Source organism: Lemur catta, chromosome 7, assembly GCF_020740605.2.
Source record: "Lemur catta isolate mLemCat1 chromosome 7, mLemCat1.pri, whole genome shotgun sequence".
NCBI classification, from domain to species: domain Eukaryota; kingdom Metazoa; phylum Chordata; class Mammalia; order Primates; family Lemuridae; genus Lemur; species Lemur catta.
Genome location: NC_059134.1, coordinates 42,416,483 through 42,428,628, shown reverse-complemented (window position 1 = coordinate 42,428,628; position 12,146 = coordinate 42,416,483). Strand labels below are relative to the sequence as shown.

General features: G+C 41.1%; 1 protein-coding gene across 2 annotated transcripts in view; it reads left to right on the top strand.

The window, feature by feature from the left end:
- FAT3 (FAT atypical cadherin 3) overlaps positions 1-12,146 on the top strand; it is a 489,892-nt gene that overhangs the window by 405,216 nt on the left and 72,530 nt on the right. For both annotated transcript variants that reach the window (XM_045557142.1, XM_045557141.1), the window contains exons 10-12: positions 2,574-2,770; positions 3,748-3,901; positions 6,882-7,115. In XM_045557142.1, coding sequence (XP_045413098.1) covers positions 2,574-2,770; positions 3,748-3,901; positions 6,882-7,115 — 585 coding nt within the window. The remainder of the gene's footprint in view (positions 1-2,573; positions 2,771-3,747; positions 3,902-6,881; positions 7,116-12,146) is intronic.

Sequence of the window (12,146 nt, the reverse complement as noted above, 5' to 3'; positions counted from 1 at the left end):
GAGCAAATGTGTCAATGCTTAGGGTTGCCACAATTTGGGGCATTATTCTTCTCCTTTTTCTTTATAGAACTGTTCTCTTGGTGGCATTTTCCACTTGAAACACTTTATGCATTTTATGCTTTACCTGATACTTTTGGTCTTTTTTCATTAAAATATATATTTCTGAAGTTAAAACATGAAAGTGGTGAGGACAGAAAGAGGCGAGTGAAGCATCACTGTGATTCATTTGCATTTAATTTCAGGGGAAAAAAAGCTTCTTAGACATTCTGAGGGATCCTTTTCTATTTGGAAGAATTGTTAAATACTCAACCTTAATTATTTATTGATAGTCTCTGAATTCTCAATGGATGATTTAAAAGGACCATCCCATTGACTTTACCGAAGTAATGAGTACAAAGTAGCTTAAAGCTACTGTTACTATTAGCAGTGCCAACCACCAACTGATTTTAATTAGATTTAACTTTTGCTCTGGATGTAACACAACTTGGCTATGCTGCCTCAGATTAACAAAGGACCATTAATCATTTTATGTAACAAAAGAACAGTGTGGGCCTGCACTGAAAGCATTTAATAGAGAGGTTAAATTTGTGTGCGCTGAAATAATTTTCAACTAACGCATAATTGAGCTCAGGCCAGTGGTGGAGGAAAGTGATATCCCAGGGAGGACCCAGAACCTTCCAGAGCAGAGTTTCCCGGCCACACTGCTATTGACGTTTGGGGCCGGATAATTCTTCGTTGTGGGGGGGGTTGTCTTGTGCGTTGTAAGATGTGTGGCAGCGTCCCTGGCTTCTACCCACTAGACGCTAGTAGCACATACTGCCACCACTACCACCACCATCCGCCCACCAATGTGACAAGCACAAGTGTCTCTAGACATTGACAAATAGCCCCAGAGGGGGGAAGGGCACAGCCGTCTCAGTTGAGAACCACTGCCCCAAAGGAATGTGCAGCCCCCACCTTTTCTGCACTGTCTGTCCAATTTGGAGCCATTGATGCCACGGTTGTCCCACAGTGCTGAGGCCCTCAGACGTCCCCTACCCCACCCTCCCATAATCAAGAGTGCAGTCTGGCGCTCAGACTCCCACTCCTCCCCGCTCAGTCTCTCCAGTAGGACCCTGATGTCTGCCTCCTGCTTTTAACACATTGACTGCCACACTAGGAAAAAAAAAAAGTTTTTCCTTGGGGCCACAGTATTTTATTACAAAAATAGAATAAATACTTCAAAAACAAAAATGATCCTTTCTAATTTAATGAAAATCGTGTTATTTTTTATTGTTTTCTGTGCATGAATTAAATGCAGTTTGAAAAATAGTTCACTCAGCTCCCAAAGTGAACAGGCATGTGAGTTACATATGCTTTATGAGGCCCCGGGCTCAAAACTAGCGTGAGTTAAATACAACTCACATGGCAGTGAATGTGTTAAAGATTCATTATAAGTATGTGAGATGGCTCCACTTTTTCAATGAAGTAACAGCATGCAGTATGCTTTTCCTGTGTGTTTGTTTATTGTCAGTCTTTCCCTCTAGAATGTGAGCTCCACCATGAGAGCAGGGTTTTTTGCCAACTTTGTCCACTGCTGTAGCCCTGCTGCCGAGAGCAGTGTCTGGCCCAGAGTAGTGATAAATATTTGTTGAATTCCCAAATAAATGAGACAGTGACCATCCAGCCTGACTCCTAACTTCTTGCCAGTTGTGTTGCACAGTCTTTCTCAGTGTTTGAAATGACATTATTTCCCTCTTAGGGATTAGAAGGTCAAGGTAATTTTCGTCTTCCCTCCTGTTCCCATCTTGTTCTCTAAGCTACTTTTACCTCCTTGTCGTTTAATGATATGCAAAAGTAATATTGCTGGGACCACTGTCAGTGCTTCAGCATCATGAAAAGCTGTTCCACTGGATCTCTTCTCCTTTTCTTCCACTTTCACCAGTTTCACTCTGATAAATTTGATCTAATTGCAGTGCTTATTTTTGAGCCACTCTTTAAGTGACCCCTCCTCAGGGCTATTTAATACTAATGGGCCTTCCTCTGTCATGTAAACTTTTCTCCCCCAAATCCCAATCCTTATGAGAAGAGCACAGCTGTATGATAAAGCCTTCATTAAAAGATTCCTTAATAGAGCTAACTGCCTTTCCTTGATTGCATAATCAACAGCTAATGAAATTGTCTTGGTAACAAGAGCTACAGTGTATTACATCCTCTCTTGAGACTAAGTGGAAAGACAATTGTGTCATCCCGAGAAGAGGATTGATTGTTCACAGTTTGAATTTGATTGTCCTTAAGGGGAACTAAACAAGAGATCATCTCCAGCTTCTCTAAATGGATTTTATTCTCTTGGAAAGTTACTGTTTTACTTTCCACACAAGCCAAGCGTATAAATATCATGCTTTGTTGCAAGAGAGCCAAAGGGAGTATCAATATTCTTTTTTAGTATCGTAAATGATACAGTTTGAGGGGCATCTGGATGACCGCCCATGTGCCTCTCAGGGTAGGTGTAGATCAAGGCATTTCATTGCACATCTTTAAAATCTCTCTCTCTCTCTCTTTTTTTTTTTTTTTTTTTTTTTTTTTTACTGCAGGAGGAAACCCCCGAGGACGGTTTGCCCTGGGCCTGGTGCAAAGTGAGTGGAAGGTCTATGTGAAGAGACCTCTAGATAGAGAAGAGCAAGACATTTACTTCCTCAATATCACTGCCACCGATGGGCTCTTTGTCACACAGGCCATGGTGGAAGTGACAGTCAGTGATGTGAATGACAATAGCCCAGTGTGTGATCAGGTAAGATTTGGAGATACGGATCTGCTTTTTATTGTTTCTCTAAAATGAAATCAAAAGCCATTTTGCTTTTCTTCTTAAGGCCAGGCAAACCTCTACTCTTATCTCTACTTGGCTATAAGAGGGTAGGGGGTGGAACCTAGGATGAAATGTTCTAAACATGAAAAGAGAATAGGTAGCAAGATTGAGTACCTAATTTTACCTGCCCCCCCCACCAGAAAAAAAAAAAGGTCTTAAAATGAAATAATTTTTAAGTAATTCATAAAAAACCTTATGACTTAGTCTGTCTAAATCACTGAAATCATAAAAGAGAAATGGACTGCTCTACAGGATAAGATACTGGTTTGAATAAGTTTACACAACTGGTTAGTGGCAATGTTGGTAATGAACGCAGGTCTCCAGGCTCGCTGTGAAGTTGCCTTTCTACTACTGTATAAAACGTGATGCCAACTCAAGGTGCCAGTCCTAGATTTTATTTTTGTTATTACTGAAATGAAGTCACAATTTATTTTTTCCTTACCATATAGACCAAGAGACAATATAGGTGTCCTATCGCTTAGAAAAATCTTGCAAATAGATTTAATCTCAGATGCTAGTAGTGGCTCTTTAAAGAGTTGAAAAGAGTCCATAGGACTCACTGGGGCTCAACAGAATGGTGTATCATGGTTAATGTGTGATGTGTGTCATGGTTCCAGAGGGCTGGGATTTTATCTGTTTTATTCACTGCTGCATATTTAGCTCCTAGAATGGTACTATTTAGCACATAGTAGGTGCTCAATAAATATTTGTTGAATGAATGGGCATGAGAGTGGTAGGGCAGCAGATATGCGATGTTTTATAATATAATGGCTCTGCGGTAAAGGGAAAAAGTAGAAGCTAAATTATAGAAATGAATTTTTAAAGAAGTCATATACAATGCTAAATATGGCAATTGCCCCACAAATATGAATGACTTATTAACTTTATTCACCTTTGCCCAGGTTGCATATACAGCATTATTTCCCGAAGACATTGCATCAAATAAAATCATCCTGAAGGTCAGTGCCAAGGATGCCGATATTGGATCCAATGGAGATATACGATACTCACTCTATGGATCTGGAAACAATGAATTTTTTCTAGATCCAGAAAGTGGTAAGGAGAAATTTATTCTTTTGGTAAATGCCATTGTTAATCCATGAGAGAAGTTAAATTCTCATATGGTCTCGTCACTAGTGGATAGTTAGTATATTTTATGTCATGAGGCAGAGGGAAAGCTTCCCCTACTGTCCTGTCTAAGGGTTCACGGAAATGGACTGACAATAGACAGATTCATAAAGGCATACAAATGTATTTACATGCACATAGGCACTGGAGTCCCGAAAATATGAGACTCAAAGAAGGGCCAGATGGTTGAAGCTTAAATATTTTCTTCATAGGAAAGAGGAAAGTGGGGAATATAGGTAATTTTAGAGGGGTAGCAAATTATTTTTAGGGGAAATGAATGGACGGGAGAGGCAGACATTATCTTGTAAATGATTCTCTTAGAAAATTCAATGGGACTAGCAAATTGTGGGCAGGTGAGGAACTGAATTGCACTGTGAACAAAGGCTGTCTAATTATGCAGATAAAGTCTCCCAGGTCATCTCTTGGAGCTGTCTTCAGAAGAATAGATGAAAAGTCTGTTTGGTGGTGATACCTTTTGTTCTTCTTTCTCTTCTACAGTGGTCAATCTCTCCTGGTTATTTGATGACATTCCTAGGGAGGGGGGTCTTAAGACAATTGCACTTCTTTTGGAAAGAAGTTTCCTCATCAGATAAGGAAATTCCAGAGAGTCCCTCCCTGTACTTGGGATGGGGGAGAAAAAAACAAGGGAAGGTTAGAAAGTTCTTGAGTCTGAGGCATCTTCTAAGGCCTTTCAGATTATTTTAATTCAAAGTGTTTGGCATGCCAAAGCACCATACTTTGAGGTATTGTTCTCTGCACCCCCAACAATGTGACACTCAGTGTCTTGGACTCTATTTAAGAAGTAGTAGAAGCATATGGTATCCAAATATGTGTGCTCTGGACCACACAGACTTTATTTGGTTTATAAAACTTGCCTGAATTTTACCTACATTTATTAGCATCAAGTAAGTAGACATCTTTATTTGCTTCTTCTGTTTCTCATATCTGTGAGTTAAGGCATATGCTTATAACAGGTATAAATCAAGTTGCATCACAAATGCAGATTGCCACACAAACCAGACAGCAATGCATAGGAACGAGAGTTTTTTCATTTTGAACTCCCTTTTGGATCCCTTTCTGATTCTTACTAACATAGTTGTCTGGTTTTTATTGAACATTCGAGCTATGAACCCTCAGATTTGCTTGCATATTCAGGTCAAATTTACAAGGTGCAAGGTTATATAAGCTAAAGGCGGATGGCTGCATTGAAGGCCAAAGATAATGGAAAAGTCATTTTCTATGGAGGCAACTATTTTAGTGTTGTGAATTGGATGATCCATCCAATGGCAATTTTTCAATGAAGTGTAACGATTGACCAGCTTGCATATTTCCAGCTGTGTTGGTCCTCATGAACAATAACTAACTACTGAGTCTCTAAAAAGATAGTGGCTCCTCCCTACCCACTCCCATATCAGTTGTACCCTGCTGGGAAGCCTTGACTTAGCTACACGCGAATACACTGCTTAGCTGTCTGGGCCTAGTGATGATTTACTCCATAGGTAACATTTATTGAGTAGCTGGTAGACATAAAAACACTTTATGGGATATTTGTAGTAAACTCCAAAATGAACAAAACAAAACATGTCCAAGGGATATTATAATCCAGTAGGGAAGACAGACAAGTAAACCAATAATAATAATAGTGAAAGACAAATGAAATGAGTAACCAGGAGAAATACAAGGGGAGCTATATCTGGCCACAGAGGTAGAAGTAGCTAATATTCTGAAGAGAGAAAAAAGGAAGCCTTTTTAAGGAAGAACTAGCATTTGAACTGAGCCAAGAGTCTAGTAGCTACAGCAGGACACTGTAGGTTACAGGGACAGCGTGAGCCAAGAGCACAGCACATCCAGGAAATGTACAAAAGTGGCAGGAAAACAACTTTAGACCACCTCATGGAGGGCCTTGAATGTCACACTGGAAAGCCACCGGATGCTTTTTGAACAGGAGAGGGAAATGACCCAACCCGTATCTGAGAACTGGCTGTCTGCAACAGGGACGCCATAGGAGGAACTGCTTTATAAATATAGGTATCTTGATCTGAGTAATGTCTACTAATTTTATTGAAGACTTGTAACATTTCATGCGTCATACTTTTTACCAAACAGCATTTATTCAGGTTTGTCACTGGACTTGTTATCATTATCTATTGAAACTTAAACAACAAAACAGTCTCCGTGGGAGCTGGTGTCCAGCACAGCAGTTCCAGTGGTTAAAATGCAGACACAACATACCTTGATGCTGGTTGTGAAGTCACTGCTTCTCCAAGCTCCTCAAGTTGTGTCCCACCTGACCCCGGCCCCAGTACCCAGACGCCCTTCCGCAACCCAGCAAGTAAAAGCTCAGCCCTGGCACAGTGGTGGTCCTTCAGACCGTGCTCAAGGGTCAAGTCAGCCTCTGTCTTGATTGCCTGTTTTCCCCTAAAAGATGGAATAAAAAGTTAAGTATCTGGAAGCAAAGAGAGTGCCCTTCTGAGTCCCTGGGTTGTTGACAGTACTGACCGCCAGAGAACTAGAGATGCTGGTCCATTCTCTGTGCTTTTTCTGGAGATATAGCAGAAATCCAGAGTGATTCAGACTGATCTCCAGAGTAGATCTTGAGAGGTTTAAAGAGATAAGGGGCTTCTCCATTTAGCCAAAAGAAAGAACCCCTGATACCAGAGATTTCCCAAAGGGACTAATGAATTTGAAGGTCATGAAGCTGGTTTATTGCTGCATCCCAAATCCCATCCATTTTTCCTGATGCCTAAAAATGATTGAATTTTCTATATCTTTCAGTGTATGGGGTACTTGGGCCAAATGTCGTTGGTCCTTCCTGTATTGGGAATTCTTTATATAATTGACCTCTGCTCCTCAAAGAAAGACAGTTTTTGACAAGCCAGGCCAATCATGCTGCCATTTCCTTTCATAGGCGAGTTAAAAACCTTGGCTCTGTTGGACCGGGAGAGGGTCCCTGTGTACACCCTGATCGCCAGAGCCACGGATGGGGGTGGCAGGTTCTGCCAGTCTGACGTCCGCCTGGTCCTGGAGGATGTGAACGATAACCCACCTATGTTTTCTTCTGACCACTACAACGCCTGTGTCTACGAGAACACAGCCACCAAGGCTCTGTTGACCAGAGTTCAAGCCGTGGACCCCGACGTTGGTAAGTCAATTGCTGTGACCAGGCCTCTGCCTGTTCACACACTGGACACATTGTCTTCAGGTGGTGCCTTTCCTTTAGTTTTATGAGAACCTTCATCAGCCCCGTTGGTTCCTTGCCATGAGATTACATTAAACTACGTTTCAGCTCTTCAGCTGATGCGCTTCACATGCATGAGAAAACTCTGCAAGTAGTCCTCCCTCCTCTTGCTAGCATTTGAAGAAGAGATACTACGAATTCCTTTACCTTTTAGCCAAGGGTTTTGGGTTGGTTTGTTTAACTTTTGTGGTTCCTTTTTTTTTTCTTTTTTTGACCTTTTTTAATAAAAATGATAGCTTCCTTACTTGCCTCTTCCTCCTAAACATAGCTCAGATGCTGTGTTGTGAGGCAGGGAGAATTCATTCTCATTTCTCTGAAGAATTACATCACATGCTTCAGCTGGAATATGACAATCTCGATTTATTGTAGTGGCCCATAGTGCAAAGACCAATTACTAAATGTGCTGCCAGTCCAATGTGGATTTTTTTAAACTGCCATTTTCCAGAGTATTTTCATCACATGTAAACTGACATTACTAGGAGGCAGAGTAGGGGTGGGGGAGAGAAGGAATTAGAATTGAAAGTTGCTAATAAAGTTTGTGTTCAAATCCACTTTACATAATGAGATGGTGAGTTAGAACAGACTGGAGTTAATTGCTAGGTAGACCTTCTGAGAATGCATAAGTTATTGAGGTGACTACATGATGGAATATAAATACGAAAGGGCATATAGACAGCCTCTTGGTTGTGCATTTTAAGGGCTGTAAATCATAGGATTAGGGAATGTTGGGGTGTGTCTGCTATGCTAAACAGGCCTTTATATAATTCAGTGTCTTATTGCTTAATTCTGAATTGAAAGAGAAATTATTGGACTAATGGAAAAGTAAATACATGATAATTAGTTGAAAACAAACGTAGAGCCCTGGGTCTCTGCATATTTCCCCTTAGAGAAATTAGTGGCTACACTTTGAATTATTGCTTTTAAGCTCATTAGCATAATTTTCGAGGCTGAGAACCAACGCTTTTAAAGTCTGTGTATTACAGAGCTTTGTGAAAAATGGCAAACAGGAAAAGATTCTTTTATTGATATATAATTATGTAATACCTACAACTACTCTATTGTGAAGGAAGATTAGAAAACATTCTCTGGACTCTTATTAGCAGGTGACTTTTGGGGGAAAAGAGGACATAATTAATGCAAATGAATCTTTTAATCATTTTAAATTTGATTTTGAGAATGTATAATTAGGCCACAGATGAAATTTTAAAGGCTAAAAGGTTGGAATTTTTCTACTCACTCCCTGCACGAAGGAAATGGGTGTGCTCACACTACTAGAGATTGGACACAGAAGTCTGATGAGTGCACATGGTGTTTCAGACAGTGCGGGGGTGGGGCGGGCTGTTACTGACTCACAGACGCTGCGCTTGGAGCTGTTTCGCAAGTTGTAGTGAAGAACGTGCAGTTAGCTATGTCCTTTCACTTCTTTTGAGTCAGATGGCCAGGCTAGGAGTTGGAGAGGAAGGAAAGTCTAGGCTCTGAGCATTTAACAGGGCAGAGATGATGCAGACTGTAAAGGACCAAAACCAGAATGAGGACCTTACCAGCACCTCAACCTGCTTGTTTGCAATGAGTAAAAATGTTTAGACCATCAAATAGAGACCAAGGCTGTGGGTACTGCTGACACCTATGTATAAAGTATATTCACCAGTGGTATCAGCCTCAGGACAACTCTAGCATAAATCTCCAGATTCTGGTTCATTTTCGCAGTTTTTGTAGAAGGTCTTATTTAGCTTTAAGAAACCAAAGAAAATAAAAGAATTAAGGTAACTGGAGAAGAACAAATCAACATTTGTAAAAACACAAGCTGTGCCCGCACATCAAGGGAAGAAGAGGTGAAGGTCTTGGTCAGAGCTCACAGGGGATTCCAGTAGCAGCAGCGTAAGTCTAAGCCAAGATCAACCCCCCGGGCTGTCAATGATTGGTGGCTTATGAAATTGCAATTAGCAGACTGATCAGAACACTTACTGACTCAAGAGTCACCATTTCCATCTTTCGTAACAGATCACAAACTAGTGTGAGCTGTGCACTGGGATCACCAAGTTGTTGGGTGGGGAATTCATCTTGGGGCCAAACGGAACCTCCGTCCGGAAGCTGAGTTTGCAGATGAATGGCTATTAGGCTGAATCTAGCCCTCCGGTAACTTTAGTGTGCCTACATAGTGTTCAGAAAAGTGTGAATTAGTTATCAATATTTAAGAGTCATATTTTCATTAGAAATTTAGATTTCTGGCACTTTATGGAAACAGCAGCACTCTGAAGAGTCAGCAGTTCCAGGTGCACAGGCCCCTCTGTGGCAGGAGCTGCACAGCAGCTGCCTCTTTGGCTCTGGCCACAGCTCTCACCCTCCCCCTCGCCAGCCACTTCACTTACTGGAGTTGCTCCTTACTTGTTTGCAACCCCCTCTCCAGTGTGACAAGGGGATGTCTGATTGTTTTGTAACTTTTTATTTTGAAATGATTGTAGGTTCACAGGAAGTTGCAAAGTCACATACCGGGAGATCAAGTGCTCCTTTCACCAGCCGTTACCCCAGTGCTGACATCTTGCCTGACTGTAGTACACCAGCAAACGCAGGAAACTGACACAGGTGCCATCCACAGAGCTTATGCAGATTTCGGCGTGCACGTGTGTGCACGTGTGTTTCCGTGCAATGTTACCACCTGCCACCTTCACGTAACCACCACCACATTCCTCCAGCACAAGGCTCCCTCTGCTGCCCCTTTAGAGCCACCCTCACCTCCCCCCTGCACCTCCTGCCCCACTCCTGACCCACGGCAATCACTAATCTCTATGTCTATAATTTTCTTATTTTAAAAATGCTATTTAAATGAAATCATATAGTTTTTAGCCTTTTGAGATTGGCCTTTTTTCGCTCAGCATAATTCCCTTGAGATTTATCTGAGTTGTCTAATTGGTTTTTTTATCCGGGTAGAGAACATTGGCTCCATTTGTGGAAATGGCAGAGATACTTGGTTCATGAAACTTCATTCGTTAAGCAAATTCCGTTATCTGAAGTTGTAAATTTTTTCACCAGTGCGATGATCCGAATGTTTGTGTCCCTCTAAAATGTATATATTAGAATCTAATCTCTAATAGTGTTGATATTAAGAGGTACAGGCTTTGGAGGCAATTAGCTCATGAAGGCGGAGCCCACGTGAATGGGATTAGTGCCCTTAGAGAAGAGGCTCGAGGGAGCCCGTTTGCCCCTCTGCCATGTGAAGGCACACAGAAGGCACTGTCCACGAGGAACGTGCCCCCCGCAGACATCAAATCCGCTAGTGCCTTGATCTTGCACTTTCTAGCCTCCTTCAAAACTATGAGCTATAAGTTTCTTTTGCTTGTAACTTACCCAGTCTAAGGTATTTTACTATAGCAGCCCGAATGGACTAAGACTACCAGCATTTGACTACATTATATACAAGGTCACTACAAACTACAGAGAAAAAGACAAGCATATATGAATCTGAAACCTGATGCTGTAGTGTAATGAATTCACAGCCTTTACTATGACTTACTAAACCTTCATATCCTGGTTTTCTAATTTTAAAAGATATTAATTGCTTTTAGCCAAACAACTTTTTCCTATAAATGATTCATAATGAACCAACATTACTGTTAGATTAACTGCCTAGGTCAGGAATAAAATAAAAACAGAGGAGGACAAAATAATTTTAACACCCTTATGAGTTCTAAGAAATACTGTGGCAACTGTCTAGATTTTAGCATTAAGTTCTTAGTTTTCCTGTCAAATGGAAATGTCCTCGATCCCATAAACTAGTGACATGACTTCATGACCCAACATTTATAAAAACATAATCTTTTCAGTAAAGAGTAGGAAAACTCAGTTGCATTACTTTTGGGGGATTAATATCCTACTATTTAGTCTACTTCTCAGCGGTACAATTTGTTCCCAAGTTCCGAATTTTGAGGGTTTTTAAACTAGCAAATGGAATATGCAGTGATAAGGATCCGAGCTAAAAATCTGTGACCATTTGAGGCAAAAAGACATGAAAATAAAATGTGAATTTGTGCTGGAAAATAAGCCCATGATTTATTACGGGGCCAATTTCCACATATTTGAGATGTGAGAGGACATGTTTTTTCTCCTATGGATCAGAGACATAAAGAAAGGAAATGTTCTAATGAGCCCCACTCACTCCTTTCCTGTAAAATATTTCCTGTAAGCTTTGGAAATTTTTTTCAGTGATTTCAGAGACTTGGAGGCTCACAACACACATTACAGTTATTTTCCATTCATTTTAACAAATATTTAATGAGCCAATAGGTAACAGGCACTACAGAAGGAACGGCAAGGTTCTCAAAGATGCGGAATGCGCAGTGACAGTCCTCAGGTAATATGCAGCAGTAAAAGCAAAAAAAGAGAGGAATCGGGAACACACATACCCTTAATGAAAAGCAGAGCTCCTAGAATGAATAGGATTTCAGCAGTCAGAGGTAGGAATGTACTCAAGAAGACAGGAACCAGGGGATAAAATCATAAAGCTGGGAAAGTGTGGGCCCAACTAAATAGTTGGAAGAGAACATCATGTAGTCTGGGATGGAGGAGAGATGGATGAGACAGGAAAAGCAGAGCAGGCCCAACCGAGGTTGTTCATGAAGGCCAGGGATTGTGTACTTAATTCAATAGGTGGAAAAGAACCACGGAGGAGCTGTTTTGAGGAAAGAAATAACCAATTCTGTGTTTGGGGAAGGCTAATCTGAAAGGAGCCTCTAAAATGAATTGGAACAAGGCAAACCAGGGGCTGAGGAAGCTCCTAGGAGGGTATTGAGAAAGAACACCAGGGCCAAAATGAGAGTAGCGGCTCTGGGATTTAAAAGGAAGAAGCAGATGATAGTGAGATTGAGATTTCAGACGTGAAATCTGTAGATTTTGATAACCGATTGGACTCAAGGCAAGGTGGTCAAGATTTCAAACGTG